General features: G+C 42.2%; 1 protein-coding gene across 2 annotated transcripts; it reads right to left on the reverse strand.

Moving 5' to 3' along the window:
- Nucleotides 1-3037: 3037 nt before the first annotated feature.
- SUPV3L1 (Suv3 like RNA helicase) lies at nucleotides 3038-20813 on the reverse strand. 2 transcript variants are annotated; one of them, XM_053983953.1, is made up of 15 exons: nucleotides 20602-20813; nucleotides 15920-15997; nucleotides 15554-15661; nucleotides 13878-13992; nucleotides 13152-13320; nucleotides 11608-11719; nucleotides 11239-11316; nucleotides 10027-10118; nucleotides 9442-9622; nucleotides 8907-9000; nucleotides 8001-8220; nucleotides 7547-7627; nucleotides 5891-6067; nucleotides 4193-4341; nucleotides 3038-3850 (listed from the first exon to the last, which is right to left on the reverse strand). In XM_053983953.1, the coding sequence occupies exons 3-15, from the start codon at nucleotides 15615-15617 to the stop codon at nucleotides 3355-3357; spliced, it is 2028 nt and encodes a 675-aa protein (XP_053839928.1). In that variant the 5' UTR covers nucleotides 15618-15661; nucleotides 15920-15997; nucleotides 20602-20813; the 3' UTR covers nucleotides 3038-3354. The 2 variants fall into 2 exon arrangements, with proteins under 2 accessions (XP_053839928.1, XP_053839929.1); XM_053983954.1 differs by lacking the exons at nucleotides 13878-13992; nucleotides 15554-15661; nucleotides 15920-15997; nucleotides 20602-20813 and having other exon boundaries at nucleotides 13163-13276.
- Between the last annotated feature and the right edge of the window lie 187 nt (nucleotides 20814-21000).

Consider the following 21000-nt stretch of genomic DNA (forward strand, 5'->3'; position numbering starts at 1 on the left):
AGTCACAACCCCTCTGGCCAGCAAAATTGAAAACATCACCTTTCAAGCTCCATCCCACTTTGATCCAGAGCTCATTGTGTCTGTAACACAGTAGATTTATTTTTCATTCTCTCTTTTCTTTCTTTCTCTGATGGACACCACTGGAAAATGGTCTCAAAGATCTAAATGTTCCTAAACTGGCAGCAGGCTCTGTGAAATACCTGACATGTCAGAATCACTGTGTAACCTGTTCACTCACCCCTGGTGCATCCCAGCTTCCGGCAGGCTGCTGTGCAAGAGAAGACAAGACATGATCTCATTTCCACACAGACAGAAGTTCAATGTACCAAGGGCCCAACACCCAAAAGTGTCACAGCCATTTTGTACATATCCTGGCCAGGACAGGGGAACTAGTCCAGGCCCCAGTGAACAGATCAGCTCCAACTGCGTGCAGCCTGGAAGTTTGAGGCGATGTTGGTTTTCCCTTTTGTTAGACCTGCACCAATAAAAGTTATTCACAAACCTTCCCCCTCTCTGCATTGCAAGGGCCAACAAGACTTTAAAATTGTAATGCCTCCCTCTGTACTTTCTTCTCCTGCAGTTCTGCCTCCAAACCCCATCTCACGGCACAATGGAGAATCCTGAAGAGTCTGGTGCTCATCTGCCTCCCACAGCCTTGCAATCAAAGGCCTGCAGAGAAAAGGAGCTCATAGCTACAATGGGGAAACTCACAAAAAAGTCTTAAGTACATCAGCAAAACATGCCCTTATTACCTCCAGAAAGAGGTACTGTATCAATAAGCATTTTACTGCAACATAAACTCATCTATCTTTGGTGAGGTATCAAAGGCAGTAGCAATGCTGGCTGCTAAATTTGATATCCAGGTTAACAAGGAGACAGTGGACAAGGCTACTAGCACATCATCAGGGGAAATCCTTCTTTGTTATAGTTTATGATTCCAAAACCAACCCCTAGAACACACTCCCCCTTCCCTGCAGTAGCAGCAGGCTCATCCCCCATTATACTCCCAAAGGTTCATCAAAGCTCAGGAGAGAAAGGGGTCCCCATATTCATTCTTCCTGCATGCACCACCCCTAGTGCAACATCAGGACATAAAGCAAGGCAGAACACCCGAGGGGACTGACAGGAAAAATCGGAACAGAGATGGAAACAGCACAGACAGAACAGAGCATACTGGGCTTAAAAGACAAAAGGATTTTACCAAGCAGTGCTGTTACAATCAGCATTTGAAGGACAGCAAATAAACAATTAATGAATAAAGTTCCAAACATCTCTAATTTTGATGTCTGAAATTAATCTTGAAATCTGAACACCTGAAATAGTTTTGCAAATGGGATTCCCAGATCAAGAGAACAGTGCTGTTGCTTAAAAACAAAGCTTCAGCAGAGCCCCATGAGGCAGGTTAAAAATGAGTAGTTGGGATAAGTGCACCACAGCAGTCCAGATTGTACCAATTTGGCAGCCATTCTAATGGGAGTCAATGACAGCCACACCATTAGCTCAGAAGAAAAGAAAACTTCCATAAAGTCAGCCTGGAAACGCCTGAATAAACTTCAGAGCTTCTGAAACAGTTACTATGGAGTCACTATGGAAACAAGCAGTGAGTTAAGCAAAGTGCTAATCTCAGCAAAACACAAAAAAGAATGCCTATAGTCATTTAGCTTCTTTATTGCAAGGCTTGGTGCTGAAACACAAGGCTGGCTTACACCCTGAAGTCCCAGACACTCTTTCCTTGCTCAAAATATACACTAGCACTCAGCTTACTGTATGATTGAAGGACAAATTCAGCCTAACAGAAGCAAAGCACAATACCAGTGTGGGTCTCCCACAAGCCAACCTCACACATTGGGCAGAGAAAACGACAGCCAAGGTGGTTTCAAACAGTGGTTTGCACATCCACCCTGGATCTGGGGGAAGTGCAGTCCCAGGGGTAAGTGGGACAACGCATGTGGTCAAAACGTGCCTCAGGCTTCCCTTCCAGTGAGTGCCAAGCAACGAGGAGGCAACTGATACCACTCCATCACACAAGCTGTGTGAGAGTAGCAAATACAACACATTTGGAAGGGTTAATGCAAGCTTGCACTCTGTGCAAGTGGTGCTGCTGTTCAGCAGGACTCTGGGAAAGCAAAGCTGAACTACTCATCTACAGAGCAGAAAATCCACAACACTCACATGGTCACTGCCACACACATAGAACTGCTGCTTGGTTTTTCTTGAGGGAGGAAAAAAAGATGTGGCAGGGGAAGGACCTAAAACTTTCTCTTCCCACCAGTACTGTACTGAAAGCAGCAGGAGATCATGTGGGCTAGAAACATTTACGCACTGCTTGCTTTTTAGTAAATGATGAGGAAAGAGCACATGGACTACACTGAAAACAGCTGAAAAAACATTTTTCAAACTGCTGCAGATTTCTTTCTGAACAGCAGCATAAAGGACTGATACCAGGAGAAAGAAAAGGGGATTCAGAGCAAACTTTCAGCCTGCAGAGAAACACATTTGATCACTTCAGAAAGTCAGGTATTTGACAATGAAACTCAGCCTGGATCTTAAAGGCTTCCCAACACTGACACAAGCAGGACCTGTGCACTTGTACACAGCTAACCCCAGATACGTGGCCAGTGTAGCATTATTCTCCTCAGGCAGCCCAGCAACATGTGCAAGTGCTGAAACCCATTTCTGTAAATACACAGCAGTTTCAGCATCTGATTCTTTCCACTCTCCAGTATCCATACTGGGAGCTCAAGAGCACACCTTAAAGCTCCTCGCACGAAAACCAAATCACACAGCATCATAATTACTCCTCAGATTACAGAACTGAAATTCACTCCAAAATTCTTGTGGCCAGAATTCCATCACTCCTGACATATTACCACAAATGCTTTTAACCTCCTTACATATTTTCACAGGACATAATGGTTAGAGGCACATGACTCCTATCGCCATTCTGAGCCAATTTTGTTCCAGGCTGTTCATCACTTGTTTGTGGTCTGTTAAACTCTGCCCTTTGGGAAGGGGTGGAATGAGTAGCTAATTCATGACTAGTGAAATTTCTGACATTTATTGATGATGAGAGGATATCTTGCAAGAAGACACCAAGTTCAAATTTTCACATAGCAGCAGATCATACACTGATGCTGAACACCATGATTAAAAGAGTGTACAGCTGAGTGGTTAAAACAAACTTATGGCCTCTGAGCTTTTAAGAGTCCAGTTCTCTGAGTGCTTCACATTACTGGTCACAGGAGAAGGAAAAGCATCAAGGAGCTCCAGCAGTGTAAACATGAAATGCCAAAGAAGTTATTAAAATAGTATTTTATTTTATGAATAAAAACTAAACAGAATTAGGGCATGGTTCTATTTTCTCTTTTTTCCCGATGCCTTTGAACTATGCTGATCATCTCTTTTTGAACCAAAGCCATATCTACCATTCCTGTGCTGATCCTGCCACTCACTCTCCAGCTGTCTCAGCATTTCCTGTGTCAGAAGTCCCTCCCGCAGCAATCTGTTGGCAAGAGATCCACGTCCATAGCTTTTCAGATCCTCCTGCCTGCCACCAAGCCGAGAGGGTCTCAAGTTCTTCGCTCTTCTCAGCCCTGCAGCCTCCACTGCAATGGACAGCGCCTCTGTGGAGGCTGCACCGTGACGGTCTGACACCACCCTGGCGTCCCTCTGAGTCCTTGAGAGAGGGAAGTCTTCTGACACGGCTTCAGCTGTGCCAGGAGCAGCTGCAGACTGGGAAGCTCGGATCAGCTTTGTGATGTTGCAGACACCGATTTGTATAATGTCATCTAGTTTTTTCTGGATATCCCTTACAAGGACAGCGTCAGGGAACATATCCATGAAGCGGTAACTGAAGAGAGGCAAAAGAACACACATTTAAACCTTCTCACTGGGACAAAAATGGGATAGGTACTAAGTAAAAAGAATATTCATTACATGTTGCATGGGAATACATATTTTAATTTGCATTTCAGCTGCTCCAGTCCTTGTTTCTACCTTTCTCCTCCTGTCAGTCACAAACTGCTGTCTGCAGAACTCACTCCCTCAACATTGCATTTGTCAAGATCCTCTAAAAGGCCAAAGGAGCCCATCCTGCACCACATACACATGGGCCTGAAGACACTGCACTTCTAGGACTGTAAGTCATAAATAATAGGAAAAAATAAACAGTCTTCAAGCACAAAGACAGTACCTTAACCACAGATAGAGGTCAAAAACATCATGCACAGCTTCAAGGTGTACAAGTTCCTTGATGTTTTTTGGAGCAGCTAAGGGCCACTTGGTGTGCCGGCAGAGCCAGTCGAATGTCAGAGGCTCATTTCTACTGAACTGTCGTGCAAACTGAAAAACAAGCAGATTCAGTCAAGTCCTCAGTCAGGAAAGAAGAAATCCCCAAAAGAGTTAAATTCCCCAGAGTCTGTATACACAGAATACTCCATAAAACTCCTGCTTTGTTTTACACAACCCAAATGCCACACATTCTTTTACTTCATTACTCAACACAAGAGTCACCTCTCCTTTCCAGGGCCTCATTAACACAATTTGTCCATGGGCCATGCACACAGTTAAGCAACAAAAGCACAGAGCTATCCAGAAAAGCGTAACACTGAAGGCATTTGATTGCATCTAGCAAAGCAGATGGACTTTGGGTCTTTTTTAATCCTCCTCCTCCTCCTATTTGGTTAATTATCTTGTTTCAGGGTTGCCAGAGTTTAGAATATTAAATGTATTCCCTGGTTTAGGAAACACGCTACCCACAAACCAAACAGATTAATCTGCACTAGAAACCCACTCTTCTGAAACCCAGATACCTCAGCGCTTCAACTAACTGAAAAACAAGTCAAGTAAGATTTAAATCTAAAATTTTCAAGAGTATTGATGACTTGGAATAAGTGCTTCCTATCTGGCTAATACTAAAGTGGATTTTCTTCACCAAGGAATGGGGCTTAAATGCACACAAGCATTCACAAAAGCCTACCTCCCTCTAACATTACATTATGCCCCTCTGCACCTTCATTACTTGGAATCCAAAAGCTCAGCATTTTCCTAATGAAGCACTTTTTTCAACTCTTTAATCAATCACTCATTTTTTAAAGATTATTAGCAGGGTTCTAATATTTGTGACATGAGGGCACCACGTCAGTTTCATTTTTATACTATTTAATTTTTAAAGTTTAATGAAGTCTTTAAAAAGGGAACAATGGCAATACTGTCTAACAAAGTAACAGTCCCAAGTGACATTATTATTAAACCTGCAAAACCAAAAAATCAGCTGACTACAAATTCCTCAAAATAATGACTCCTGGGGCACAGCAAAAAACAATTCATCCACGCCTGAAAAGTAAAGTGACATAATTCTGAGAGCAACTTACAGCTCTGCATTTTCTGAGGTTTAAATTCTATGTTACTGTATTATAGCATCAGCAATCACCCTTAATCCTACATTCTCTTCTTCTCTTGGCAAGCTAACAGCTCGAAGGAGCAGTCACTTGGTTTTTAATGACTGCTTTTAGGAACATGGTAGTGCAAAGCTTAACAGTGCACAAGTGACTAGGGAACACAAACTCATCCCTCCCAGTTCAGAGCTGACAGACAAGGACAAGCAGTAGGATTTTCAGAGGCAAACAGCAGAGAAGCTATCCAAACTTTAACTTCCATCGTGAGAACCAGTTCTCAGAAGTTAAAAGCCTTGGTCAATAAAAACAGTGAAGAATTCAATACACGTCCAGCTATTTTATATCTCTTATACTACCTGTAAGCACTTTAAGAATGCTCTCAAATTATCTGATAGCAAAGCCCACAACAAATACAGCAGCTAGATACAGTCCCAGTGCACCAAAACCCTCTTGGTCCAACATAAACACATTTCTTGAGGGAAAAAATAGCTGACCTTCAACAAAGTGGTACACACAAAAGGCTCTTTTCTGTTCAAGGGTGCAGTGCAAAAGACGTATCGTGATCGCAGATTGAGTGGAATGTGCTGAATCATATCTGCTAGAAATTTAAAGTCATCAATGTTGCAGACAAAGTACATCCCATCGACTTGTGAGAGGCTCACAAAAATATCCTGTGAAAACAAAACCAAATGTAACAATGTTATTACAGGAGAGGGTTGTTAAACTTTGTCTTATCAGACCAAAAAATTATTTAGAGTTTGAAAGACTAGTTATACTGAAAGAATGATTAAAAATCATCAAATTTCATGACAGTAATAATAAAGTGGGCAGGGGAGTTCCCCATGCTCTTTTAGCAGAATTTGCATTAAATTCTCCAACACAGGATCAAAGACATAACACACTACACTTGATTTAGTCAGTCTCCTAAATAAAAAAGTTCTGGAAGGGTATGTTTTAGTTACAAAGAACACCATCACAGGAACCAGTTGCCACTATGTTTAGAAATTTCTCCAGGTTTGTCACTTAGCATGACCCAAAAAGCTAACTTTACAGCATACAACTCAATAATTGAGGTATTTTTAGCTCAGTGTCAGGATCAGATATATTTTAGGAAGAAAGAAAACACAAGCTAAATACAGTATTCCAACAGAGGAGTTCAAAGAAAACATGAGACATACAAGGTCTGGAGAAATGGAAGATGCAGTGCACCCTGCAGGGGGAATTTTATGGACCCCCCAAAATTATTTCTCTAATGCAAATCTTTGAAAGATTTTTTAAAAAACATCTTTAAAGAAACTATGAGCTTTTAAATTAAATATGTGACTGAATATTTAAGAGATCAAAAACAACACAAGGTTTTTATCTTAACACTACTATGCTAGCCCAGAAATTGTTAATTTAAAAATTTTAAAGATGTGTTGTTACCCTACCAGACTAAGTCTTCCAGGAGGTTTCCAGGTATGATCGTTTTTTTCAAGGTTAGAAATATACATTTTGCTACATAACAGCAGATCAGCAGGAACAATAATGCATATTTAAAACAATGAAAGCTGCCAAGGATTTCTCAGATTTACTAAAAGTTGTGATCATGTTTTTTCAATACAGCATTGGAATCTTAATTTCTATTTTTTAAATGTTTTTGTACATCCAAAAGAACTAGTATCTATCTAAAAAGGAGATCAAGTCAATCCCACAAAATTAGTTTTCTAAAAGTTCCACACTGTTTTACCACAAAATCCACAGAAACAGGAAAAAACCAATCAGGTAGCTTTCAGCTATGTGGAAATCTGACATGAACAGTTTTCTAGGAATTTTCAAATAATTTATCTAAATTTAGATCTCTAGTTATCTTCAGCCTCAGAACTAGATGTCTACATTTAAAATGCAAAAAAGCTGGAATGAAAAAGCCGCTGCACAGTTTTAAACCCATGTAAAAATGACTGACACGTTTCAAAGCTTCCAAGTTTAGCACAGAGAAGTTAAACATCTTAAACCTATCTGCAGTCACTTGTGTGGTAGAGAGAAGAATCCAATCGATAAAAAAATACGCACAAGGCTGTCAGGTCTCCCAAGGGCAGGTTTGTACAAAGCAATGACTATTAGTGATACTTCATTTTTAAAGCAAAAGCTAATATTTTGATCATTCTTACAATTAAGTTGGATAGAGTGGCATCAGGAAGATGATAAGCAAACATTTCTATCTGCTCAGGAGTAGGATGTAGGCCAGCTGCCTAAATGGGAAAATAAAGAAAAAAACTACCATTAATTCTCAATATTGTTTTAAAGTTAATGTTCCAGAAACAACATATTGAAAGGCAAGATGCAAGAAACCAAAGCACCCTGCAGGCTCCAGTTTATTTAGCACACTTAGCTGAAAGTTAAGAACTTTTGTGTTTGAGCTTTTAATTCTTAAAAGAGCAGATTGAATATAAAAGTAACACAGCAAGTCTCCAAACAGGATATATATCCAAAGTCACTCTGGCACAACACACCTCATTTTTATTACTAAATTGCAAACAGACAGAAGGAAAAATAACACGGGATCAGAGTATCATACGCCAGCCCCAGAGCACAGCTGTATAAACTGGGTACGGAGGTTCTCACCTGGACAGGGGGCACAGCCTCGCTCAGAATCTCCTTCAGCTGCGCGAGGTCATCGCGGTGCATGGTGGTGACCTCTCCCTGTTTGAAGGAGGAGCCGAAACGCCCAGCCCTGCCTGCGATCTGCAGAGCCTGCGAGGTGGTAATGGAGTCTATTTCCTTCTCTCCCTTCTCATTGACAGTCGGCTTTACTATGGAGTTAAAAATTATTCTTCTTATACACCTGAAATATTTCAACAAAAACAAAGAGGAATCCTTTTTTGCTAATTACTTCCAATATGAAGAATTAAAGCTTTTACTTTTTTACATGCTTTTTTCCTCCTCTATAAATTAGGGTATCACATATACTACTTACGGACACAGCATATTCTAAAGGGCAGGAGAAGGCTACTGGCTAGTTGCAGGAGGACCATCATCCCTGCACACATCAATCATGTCCTAACCACCTCCCAATCCATTCACCACCACCTGCCTCAGCAGTTTGTAGTGATGTGATTGCATGTCCTTCACCAATTAAACACATCTGACACTGGCCTGAACTTGCTCTGTATTTCAGAAATGCAAGAGAACAGTAACTCTGACAACCCAGCCCATATGACTCCAGTTGATCCAGCAGGCCCTGTCATCCACAGCCAACTATCACACTGAATTAGGGCCAGGGAGCCATTTAGTTCTTGGAACCAGTTTTAAAAATAAAGCTTAGTTCTGCTTAACCAAATTGATCGCTACTTCAAAATTGAAATGTATGTACTGTGTACATACAGGATACAGCAGAACTGTATATCTGCTGTGTAGACACAGCAGATATTTAGATGAGTTAATCAGACTGGGAAGATAAAAAGCAAGGAAATTAATGTGTATCATATCCAAAGGAAAACAAAAGTACTGCAACCTGCTGCAAGTACTTACAAATTGAGTCCCATTCCAATTGCATCTGTAGCAACTAAAATTTTGCATGGATCATCAGGATCATTGAATTTCTTTGCCTGTTCAAGCTTTGTTCCTAAAACAAAATGACAGAACACTTCACCTAGCAAACTTCATACAAAATAAAGACAATGCATCACTAAGTCCGATGCCATTATAATAGGCTGAAGAAAAAGATAAATAAATTGGTATTTGATTGGTACTTGGCTGCAGATGAGGGAAGAGGACAGGAGAGATTTAAATCATTCCCAGAGCTGTGGATAGACTTCCTTTAATTATATCTAGCTGAAGATCAAATTTAAGTACATAATAAAGGTCTAATCCCAAGATTAAAACACCAGTCAATGAAAGCTGATTACTTTCTCTAGCTATATAGAGAAGCAAAACTAGGAAACTTGCACTGCTTTATTTTAAAATAAAGAAAGCAGAAAAATAAATAAAGGACAAGGGGGTTTTCTCCTAAGAAGAACAGCAAGAAACAGAACACCGCTTAACAAGAAAAGCAAGAGTGCTTTACCTGGTGGCAGACTGCCGTATATGACAGCACATTCTAATCCTCTGGCTTCAATCTGCCGGCTGACAGAGTAAATGTCATTCTTACTGAAACAGACAATGCAGTCCCCAGGACGGAGGTTATCCAAGGACTCCAAGGCATAATCCAGCACAGTCAGAGGAGTCAGTCTCTCGTAGTTTCGGACCTACAATTAAAGTTGTCAAAAAGGGTATCTTTTTTAAAACACTCAAATTATGTCATATCAAGACTAACCAGCAACGCATCCTGTCAAGTCAGCAAACTCGAGAGCACTGTGCCTTCCTGGAAGATCAGAGCTGTAAAAGTCCATAAGCAGCTGTACCAGCTGCAGCATCCCCTAAAGGGAACTCAAACCACTTATGTTCTTTCAGAAAAACAGTACCACTATTTAAAAAGGGAAGGAAAGAACTTTGCAACATCTTTGCTCTACAGAAATTGAGAAACATTTTAACAAGACTTCCTGCAGGACAACTTTGAGCAGTGATACCCCCAAACAGACCCTACATTTTTTTCCTGTTTTACAGCAAAGAGAACTTGACATTCTGTTCATAGTGCCTCAGAATTACTTACTTCAACTTCCTCCCCTGTAGTGTACATGAGCTCTGTCACCAAGTCAATAGCAGCAGGTTCTCCACAAACGTGGATTTCTTCTGCACAGAGGCCTGAACAAAGTCCAGTGAAATAAAAAGCAAAATGTTACTTGTTTATATACAACAGTAGCTTTAGCTGGCTCCTAAGGTATCAAAAAAATCGTATTTTGGTTGCTAAACACAATGAAGACTTTATTTCACCTCCTTCAAGGACCCAAACCTGCACCTAAAGCCTCTCCCACAATACACTGTTTCCCTAGAGCTAGTCTTGATCTCTTACCAGCAGGTGATATTGACAATTCATTCGTGTGATAATCAGAGCAGCCAATACCTCACTGCACCCTCTCGGCCAAAACAAGAGGTACCCTCAGCCACTGAACAAATGGAGCAAAGCTTTGAGGATGTTTTACTTACTACTCATGTTTTACTAACTCCCAAACCACAGCAGAACTGAGGAGTTTTGTTTTCTGCATGAATTCACCTCTAATTCAGTCACAACAGGAAAGGGAAAAACAGGAAGTAAAGGAAGTGTGACAAATCTGCTTAACTTAGAATCAAAAGCAACGAAAGGAAGGGTCAAGAGGGAATCAGATTCCAAACTTCTGCTCCGAATACGAGGAAAAACGTTTCAAAAATTCCTCTAGAAAAATTCTAAAATTATCAAATAAGCATTCTTGTAAGAACATAACAGATTGATGCAGCTCTATAAATGAGCCATTTGAAATTAACACTATAAAATATTTAAAGTTACCATTATTTAACACAATCTCTACAAAGGTAGTCTCTTGAAAACTGGTGTTGTTTTAATTGAACAGAAAAGCATACTTGGAAATAGTCAATGTAAAAGGACACACAATGTAGTAAAAGGACAGCACAATGTAGTAAAGACTCCCTATTATCCAAGGAACGAAAAATAAAAGAGGCATTTGAATTTTAATTTTAAATTTTTAAAAATTTAATTTTAAATTTTTAAAGAAATGTAAAAACCCATTTGTTAAGCAAAACACGACAGGTAGCTTCATGTCATGCAGAAAAATCCTGAGGCAGAGTATCTCTCTAACTTGCTGTGAGAACACATGAAAAACAAATACTTTTATTTTGTATCACATAACCACTAAATGGCTACACCAACTGCTAATCTTGAATTTCATGTGCCATTAAGCTAATTCATTGCCAACACGACCAAGCTTACCTAGAAGAGCTCTTGTCCAAGCCCAGCCTCTGGCAGGATCTCTGATCATCTGAATTTCATCAATCACAGCAACTTCATCTTAAAACAAAAAAAGAAAATATGATGCACCAAGGAAGAGCATCTAGAACAGTAGTACAAGACATGGAGGAACTGAAGGAACTCACAGGTTTCCTAAAGAAGGTTGCTCAAACAAAGCTAATTATCACCAAAAAGCTATTCTGAGATGATCCAGGTTTCTTGAACTGCTCTATCATAGTTCAGGAATTGTTCAAATAAGAGTGAAAAAGAAGAGCTCAGCTACGAGTCCAAGGAATAACACCCACACACAAGGATACCACAGATAGGACAGAAACAATTCTGTGTACTTACAAGGTGTATTAGTGCTGCACATTTCAATGGTACAAGCAACATGAGGAGCATGTCTGGAGTCTTCATTGGCAAACACACGTTCTTCTCCTGTCACCAGGTCACAGGGCACATTCTAAAGGCATCCAGAAATCTCAGGGTAAGTTTCTTGAACATGAAAGAATCCCCTTTCCAAAGAGGACAAAACCAGTTTCTTAACAGTAGTTTCTAGGACAGTGTAAAAGAAGCAATCCAGGAAACAACTACTCAACCTTGAGAGACTTGTGCCTTTTATTTAAGTCCTAACAGAGTGGAGGTTTAATGAAGAGGTGGTATCTGTAATTAGATGCCTTCCCCTATTCCTGCAGGAGGTTACAACTTCCCCTGAGCATTTCAGAGATGTCACATCTACCACAAAAGAACTGTTAGAAGAGTACAAGGGGCTCATAAAGCAAGGCCCAGCAGTGAAGGGGCCTTGCAAGCTCCAGACAGCTCCAGCTCTTTTGGCAATTGTCCTGCTGCCAGCCTCACCTGCTGCTTTATATTCACACAGCAAGAGCTCATGAGGATCAGCTGTGAGAGACAGCTCTGGCCTCAGGATCAGCTGAGGCCACCACCCTGCCAGCCCTACCCTCCTTGGTGTTCATGGCTGCTCCATCCATACCTACTGCCACCTGCAGAGCCCAGCTGGAAGCCCTGTTCAAGCCCCAAGGGCCTAAATATGATCCAGGAGCCAACCACTGAAAAGCTGTCACATGGGAGAAAAGATTAGCAATTCCTAGCAAGGAACATCACTGCATGGTACCCACTGTCACTCTGTGAATACACGTGGTCCATTACAGCTATCTCCTAGGATAAAACAATCTTTCTGATGTGTTGCTTGGACATATACCAGGAGTTACAAATTCTATATTAAAAAAGAGAAATCACATCATCACTACTGTACACACACACTGTGCTGTGTTAACATGTGATATGTGGCTGTAGTGCTTCAGAGCTAGTCTGGTTCTCTGCAGCTGGAAACACACTGGTGAGGAGCTTTCAAAAATATGCCAAAAGCAATACACAACACTAATGAGAATTTCTTCTAGGGATCTGATATACAGCACTGAATACACATCTGAATCTGCAGAATTTTTCAAGGACAGTGAGGTGAAATATATTTATACATTTGCAGAAGGTTGAGGGGAGTTAAGCAAGGGTAACTTTTTGTGTACAAGCTGTAATAAAGGTCATGGGCAAAAGAAGGCATGGTCCCTATGCTTAAAAAGCTAATAGTAGAACCTGGCTAAGCCAGGGAGCAACAAGTTCCAGAAGAACAGAGGCAGGTTACAGGGATGACTGCACAGGACGTGCTCTGGGGACAGCACTGTTCCACTTGGGGAAATGATGTTCCATTCTGCTCCTAAAGCAGAAATGCACAACTGATTTCACATGAGCTGACTCCACTGCAAAGCAAAGGCACAGGGCTCCAGGGACCACCTGGGGCCACTACAGAACTTTACAGACATGCACTCATGAGACTGTTCCAGTTCTAAGGATGTTGGTAAGTAATATGACATACTGACAGCATCATTACTCTTTTGGAAGATCTCATGAGCCAGAAGTTTTAGTGGACCACAGTATATTCCAGATTTGGCTGACAAAAATCTCTGGATAGCATGGTAAGTTTTTCCACTGTTTGTAGGACCGGCATGGAATATTATCTTTCTCTGAATAGCCCTGGCATCTGGATACCTAAAGCAAAGACAGAAAAAAGCAGATCTGTTGAACATTTCTCTGGATACTGATTCAGGAGAAACTGGAAATTAGCTTAAGCATTTATTTATTAATAACTTTAATAAATGTGTGTTGAAAGCAGAAATATCAATTACTTAGAGACAGTACAAAGAGGTTACTGTGTCTTACACACTGATGTTCTGAGTCACACAATGCTTTCAAAGATTCAGAGTGAAATACACACATTGTGTTCAAAAATATTTCTTATTATTTCTGCAATTCTTTCTCCTTGAGCTTATCAATATTTTAATATTTGATGTGCTACCTCCCAAACACATTGTCAGAAAACATTTTCCTGGAAAAACCACACCAACTCAGTGACTTTCATAGCTGATATAATCTTATTTTCTTTTTAATTCATTGTGATGTATCTTGTAAAAAATACAAGAGTTCCTGACACAAATTACTGCAAAAAGCAGAGAAAAGCACAGAAAACGTAGCATAATTACACTGAAGTCCACAGCCTATGGAAGTCTGTGAGACTAAGAAAGCAGTGCAGCCACTGCAGCACTGACCAGTTGGGCGGCAGCCTCAGGTCGCTGATCTTGCGCAGATCATCCATGCAGTCCAGCATTGGGAAGATCTGCTTGGCGTGCCTCAGGAAAAATGGAAACAGATCATCCACGTGACCTAGAAGAACAAATCCTTTTCAGAAAGTTTCTGTGCTTGTCTGAGTGCCTACATTATTCATTATAAACTTTGAAAAAGTCTTTTCTGTTACTTCCACCGACACTTATGTAATGCTTTCAACTCCTGGCTCTCTACAAAGTTCAGTAATTACCTCAGTGGCAGAAAGGGAAACTAACACAAGTACATGGACTCATTTAGCAACGGAATACAAAACAATAATATGAAAAAGTGCATGTCATTTCAGTATATTCCCTCTGCTCAGCCTACTCGCCTACAGAACTTCTAAGTAAAAAATGAGAAACTGTGGAAAAGCTGGATGAGAAACAGCTTTTCTGTCCTAAGAAGATTTTAGCCCCTTCTTCCTAAATTCAGAGGGGAGGGGGGGAGTGATCTTTTAAAGCGCTTTTATGAATTAACAGAGAAAAACAAATTTGCAGCTTCTCCAAGCTACTGAGACTCAGAATGCTGGCTCCAGATTCTAAAATCAACTCAGAAGAGAAATCCAGGTTCATTCTTCTGAATGTTTGCAGAGTAGACATGTGGGCCTTAAAGGTCTCATTTCAGGTCACACTCCTACTGTGCAGCTCTCTTAGAATTTCAAAGAACTGTCTTGATCTAAAGAACTGTTATTATCAAACACACAAATACAAAAAGAAAAAGGAGTGGTTTGGGGTTTGTTGGAGTGTCTTTGTTTTGTTGGGGGGGATGTTTGATTTTGGGGGAGGTTAAATTGAGAATTATTATTCAATTAATAAAAATTATTGTGGATTTTTTTTAAACTGTAGTATATGTAATTATCATCTTTGGACATGCAAAACTCAAATTTAAAAATCTCAATACTTCTGTATATGAGTTATAAGGCATAATGCTCATCTATAATCAAATAAGAAGTGGAAATGAGAAAACCCTGTGAAATATTTTATGGACAAGTAATATAATGAGAGAATTTCCTAAGATGGCCAACATTTAAAATCTACACATCTGCATTTTAAGACAAAACTAACAGCCACTGCAACCTTTAAAATCCCATCATTAAAACACACACTGTGCAGCTCAAACCTTGGAGAAAGCCGATTCTGCTGCTCTCAGTTAAGTGCTGTTAATCACAACACAGGATGCAGTAAGCAGGCAAAGACACCTCTGTGAGTGCCACAGGGAAACACAGCACTGTCACAAAGCTGCCCCTAGAGCCACCAGCTGGGAGAGAGCTCTCCAAGTGCCCCCTAGTGACTACTGGATTCTAAAGAGAGGAATAAACAACTGCACCATTTTCATTTCAGCCCTGAACAGATGCTGTACAAACCACAGGCTGCTTCTTGCTAACACTTTCACATCTTTCATTTCCACTTCAGAAGATTTAAGAATAGAACATTCCCTAGTTTGGGCACAAGTGTTTCCGATAGGGAAGTAGGGATTTTTAATCTCTCTGACGGTAGTGAATTAATTCTCAATCATATTGAACAATAATTCTCAGTAGGGGGTCCACATGTACCTAGGTAAGTAAACAGGACAAAAACAAGTAAAAATGCACATTTTTTTTACAAGCATTCCAGATACTTGCCTGCACCACAGCATATATCATTGAGAATAATATGCAAGTCAGCACTCACAGAACTGGATTCCATGATATACTTCCTAAAGCTTATAAATGCCTGGTGAAAGAGGCGAGCTGCCAAAAATAATAAAAAAAAGGGAACAAAATTAACATGGCCAGGATCAGAAAACTCTATCTGTAAACACCGAAGCAGTTCATTAAAAACCTGTACCTTATTATAAGCTATTAAAAGTAAATAAAAAGGTTATTTGAACTAAGTGGCAGAGACAATGTAAAGAAGCAGTGTTGTGATAAAAAGATCACATTTAATACCATATTGGAATTAAAACAGATTTCACATTAAAGTAATATAAACTTAAAACATTTTCTTACCATCTAGTCCATTTTCGGCTCCTAGTCTTTGAATTTCTTTTCTTTTGTAGAACTTGTTTAAGTTTTTTAGGACTTCACCTGTAGAAAAAGATAACTTTTTTTTTTCGCTTCCTCAAAATTTAATCACATTCTCCTGGCCCAAAGATCCTGGGTTATAGTCTCCTTACTCTGAAGAGAGGGATTCTTTCTGTGCTGAACAGACACAAATGAACACCCCCTAAATCAAATAAAACCAATGAGTGAGACTGGGGCTGTTGTGGAGGACAACCTTCATCTGCAGCAGAGTAAGAACTGCCAAGAAGCTGGTGCCAGCCATCTCCCCTGCTACTTGATAGGAAACCATGAAGGTGGGAACATGCAGCTAACAAGTCATGGAACAAACTAATTACTGTGTTCGGGTGGGGTTTTGTTCGCTTTTTATCAGCGCCTATCAGGAGGTTTTAATATGAAAAGCAAATGTGCTTGAGCTACTTGGTGACAGCTTTTAATCAACACCCTGAGGTACGTTCTTCCCTCCACCCTGCTTCCAAGACAGACTCTTCGGAAAGATCAGGTAATCCAGACACAGTATTTTCTCTTTTCTCAGGTTAAATAAAAGAAAGGAAGAAAAAAAACAGAGTTTGTTCATATATATCACAAATTACTCAGCTTTCTTTGAATAAAATCTCATAAACTTATTAACGAACTCTTTCCCTCCCCTAAAAGGCAAGTTCAGTGTTGCAACATAATTCTATTTACACAAATACATGCTGATTTTAGTTCATTGAATGTTAGTTAAATGACAGTGCAAAAAGATGTATCTCCTTTCCATCTACAGCTGATCAGAAATTCACAAAAAATCAAGTAAATTTCATGAACATATATTCATGAGCTTACATTATTCTTAAAACTCAAGTCTGTGAAGCCTGCATTATAAAATGTTAGGAGTGACAAATGTAGCACACCCCGGTGCCAGTCACTGGACACAACACTGTCAAGCTCTGCTCTCTGCAACCCACTCTGTAACTGACATGACATGGAAAGCTTCCCATGAAATCAACCTGAAATTACTGAAAGCTTGCCTCCCTAAAAAGCTGTAACAGAGACAGTCCACTTGGCACAATGAAAATCACCAGCTGACAAGAATATGGCAAATTTAAATGCACATCCCATACCACTACAGGAGTGTTTTAATGGGTTAACTCATGTTCTGAAATGTTCCCAAAGGTAACAAAGAAGCAAGGGCACCAGCAGGATTACATTTCCTAGGAAGGCATCCACTCTCGTGTTTAAGGGCCCTGAAATCAAAGACAGACTGGAAAACAGTGCAGTATAAGCAAGCACAAGGCTCAATGCTCTTCAGAGCTTCCCTAAGAAGCTCTAGCAACTGACACATCATCAGCCACACAGCTAAATTCACAGCCCACTGGCCTTACTACAAGAGTAAAGGTCAATGCCAAAACATGTTTCTATCCAAGGCAACATGACATTGGGACCAGGCCGCCCAAGGTCACGATCCTTCCCAAGCACAAACACTTGTCTTAATAATTAGCTAAATAAAAACAAAACAAAGCTGGCCTTGCAGCCCATGTGAGCTTATCCAAGTTCACATACACTCAGAACATCTGGGTCCTGTCTCAATCACCACCCTTTTTACCCTTCACTCCTGCTTTGAGATTTCCCTTTGCTTACCATTCTCTCATTCTAGAACTGTGTTTTAGCTGTTACTCCTTAATTACTTTGACTTCTCAGCAGCATTTCTAAGGTTCTCTGTAAAAAGACAGCCCAACTGCAGTAAAGTTGAGAAATCATTCCGTTAGTCTCCAACGTATCAGATTCATTTAGCTGCCTCAACCGTGTTTGCAGGAAGACTTTGAGTCAGATGCCAACAATCCACTGCAGTCAGGCTGTATGTTACCACTGGGGCAGCTGAAGTGCTTTATTTACAATTCCTCCCCAACTATTAGCCTCCCATTGCCCAGTCCAAGCAACCTGTGCATCTACCAAGCCCCCTGTTCAGGCATCTCCTGCTCCTGCCATGCGAATTGCTGCCAACACTTGGTCTTTCCTGACCTGCACCTCCCACAGGTAAAGCACAGCCCCGTGGTCAGACAAGTGAAGCCACAGAACTGACAATCAATGATAACTGAATCAGAAGATACACACACCCCAATTGAAAGCAACCATCAGCACTCACAGGGCTACTCTTCCTATGAAGTTGAGGAAAACGGAAGCAGTGAGTTAATTCCAGGTATGTTACGAAGTTTTTACAAAATTGGCTTTACAAAAGTAAGCTTCTAAAAAAGACCTTTAGTCTTCCTAACAGTGTTTGACTAATGTGAAAACTATAATCACTCTCACTTGAGCAAGCTAACAAGATGATCCACACTGCTAGTACACTCACTAACAAAGTTCCTTCACAAGCTGTAATCAGAAAGATCATAAATACACATATTCCTTTAATGAATCTAATTCAGTACTTGGCAGCAGAATCTGACAGAGTATCTTCATTTAAAACATAAAAAAAACCCCAGATGCATAATACTGTGTGTGGTCAGAACCTGAAGGGGGAAGCAGAGAAGACTAATTATTTCATTTTTTAAAAATGGCTACATGTAAAGAAGGTCTTGTGCAGTGGGTTTCAAAATACCAATACTTTTAAAATATGTCATTATTTTTCAAAATAATTTTCAATATTATTGAGAGACCACCAGAGGCCAAATAAGTCAGATGAGCACCCCACTGTGGCATTCATATTCTCTGGACAGGGACAGAATTCTGTTTCTCAGGAGAAGCACAGAGATGTGAATGCCACACCCCACAGGTCACCTGGCTGCTATTCCCTGCCAGTCTCACAGAGAGGAACGTCAGGATGTCTGAAGTGGTTAATTTTCACCTGTGTGAGCACACATAATTTTAGCCAATCTGTTCTCTCTCAACAACTTAGCAAAGACCAAACAGAATCTGTACTTATTTTCCCAGAGCATTTTAGTTGTAGTTTTGAAGAAATCCAACATAACTGCTCCTCTAATAAATGACACAACAGGCTACGTACAAGTAAGAAGCCATCATTCATCTTTATTGGCACCTAAGGAATGCACTATTCACATAAAAGACAAGTTTGACAATGCAGGTTTTTGCATTACAGCTGTTCAGGATTCTTCATTCTGACTAGGTTTTTTTTTAGCTTTCAAAGACAGATATTCTTCTCTCCACAGTTCTGAACTATCAAGATAATTTGCCCATGCTCCTATACTCTGGAGTTAAGATAAATAATATGTCATCACAATACTTAATTATGAGAAGATATGAAAGATTTCCCTTTGCATCCTTAATGCTTTCAGATCAGCAAATATCAAGAGAATCAAGACCTTGTCTGTTATTTACCAAATCTTTTGAGATCACGGAGTCATAAGATCACAGAACTGTCTGGGTTGTAAGGGATGTTAAAGACCATCTCACTCCAGTCCCCTGCCATGGGCAGGGACACTTCCACTGTCTCAGGCTGCTCCAAACCCCATCCAACCCGGCCTGGGACACTTCCAGGGATGGTGCAGCCACAGCTTCTCTGGGCACCCTGTGCCAGGGCCTCACCTCCCTCCCAGGGAAGAACTTTTTCCTAAAACCCAATCTAAACCTACCCTCTGTCCATGTGAAGCCATTCCCCCTTGTCCTGTCACTTCACCCACTTTTGATCTAGGCACGTTCACACACAGACAATCTCTTCGGTCTGTAACATCAATATTTGAGGAAACTATGTCTTTTAAGTTCAGACACAGTTGTGGTTCTGGAATGCACATGGCTGCAGTTTTGCTGCAGGACTCGCCCCAAGCCAAGCTCCTTTACCCCGGCCAGCAGAGCGTTTCCTCACACAGGGCAGCCTACGGGCCCTAGGCAATCGCAGAATACCCCGAGCTGGAAGCACCCACGCGGATCATGCCCTGCACAGCACAGCCCCACGAATCCCACCACATGCAGGTGTCATCTCACCTGAGAGCCTTTACCCCACTTCACCTTCACGGGCACAGTTAGCTACAGTCACACAAGCTGCACGGAAGGGGGAGGGTCTTTGTGAGCCCAGGAAAGGACCCGAGAGCAGCAGGGGCCAGTTCCCTCAGCCCCCAGGAGGGTCACAGAATCAATGAAGCCGGAGAAGACCTCTCCGATCATCGAGTCCAACCTATGACCGAACACCACCTTGTGTGCCACATGCAGCCTGTCCTTAAACACCTCCAGGGACGGGGACTCCGCCACCTCGCCGGGCCGCCCCTTCCAACGTTCAATCACTTTTCCTGTGAAGAAATTCCTCCCAATGTCCAACCTAAACCTCCCCTGGCACAGCTTGAGGCCGTTTCCTCTTGTCGCACTGCTGTTCCCTAGGAGCAGAGCCCGACTGGCTCTGGCTGCAGCCTCCTGGCAGGGAGCGAGGTGTTCCTTGAGCCTCCTCTCCTCCTGGCCGAGCCCCATCAGCTCCCCCAGCCGCTCCCCAGCGGATTCGTGCTCCAGCCCCGTTGCCGTGCTCTGGACTAGCTCGAGCTGCCCAACGTCCTTCCCGAGCTGAGCGGCCCAGAGCCGGACACAGCGCTGGACGCGCGGCCTCGCCAGCCCGCCTCCAGCGCTGGCGGGCGGACGGCGGGCGAGGCCTCGCGGTCGGTGCCCCGCGGATCCCCGCCCCGTCCCCTCACGGTCCCGCCCGCACTCACCCTTGTCGAGGGGCCGCGTGAGCTCGGCGCCCACGTCTTCTTCGGCCGCGCCGCCGAGGCCGGGCTTCAGCGGCACGGGCACGAAGAGCGAGGTGTCGGGGGCGCGGGAGGCGCCGCCGTCCCCGGCGGAGGCCGACGATGAGGACGATGAGGACGACGCCGAGGACGCGGCGGGGCGCGCGCGGGCAGCGGCGCCGCCGCCATGCCGGAGCGCGAGCCCCGCGCGCGCCGGGAGCCGCCGCAGCAGCGGCCACGCGCAGCGACTCATCCGCGGACAAGGGCGGCGGCGCGCGGCCCGCGCGTCATCGGCCCGCGCCCCCGCGCGTGCGCGGTACCGCCCCCCGCCGCCGCCCGCCCCCCTCCCCGCCGGCGCCCGCCCCCCTCCCCGCCGGCGCCCTG

Source organism: Vidua macroura, chromosome 8 (genome assembly GCF_024509145.1).
Source record: "Vidua macroura isolate BioBank_ID:100142 chromosome 8, ASM2450914v1, whole genome shotgun sequence".
Lineage (NCBI taxonomy): Eukaryota > Metazoa > Chordata > Aves > Passeriformes > Viduidae > Vidua > Vidua macroura.

Coding starts and splice junctions, on each gene's coding strand:
- SUPV3L1 (XM_053983953.1), bottom strand. CDS start 15,617: ATGGAATCCAGTTCTGTGAGTGCTGACTTGCATATTATTCTCAATGAT. Junction 10,119..11,238: donor TTGGACAAGAGCTCTTCTAG/GTAAGCTTGGTC, acceptor GACTTTGTTCAG/GCCTCTGTGCAGAAGAAATC. Junction 9,623..10,026: donor CTACAGGGGAGGAAGTTGAA/GTAAGTAATTCT, acceptor CTTTAATTGTAG/GTCCGAAACTACGAGAGACT.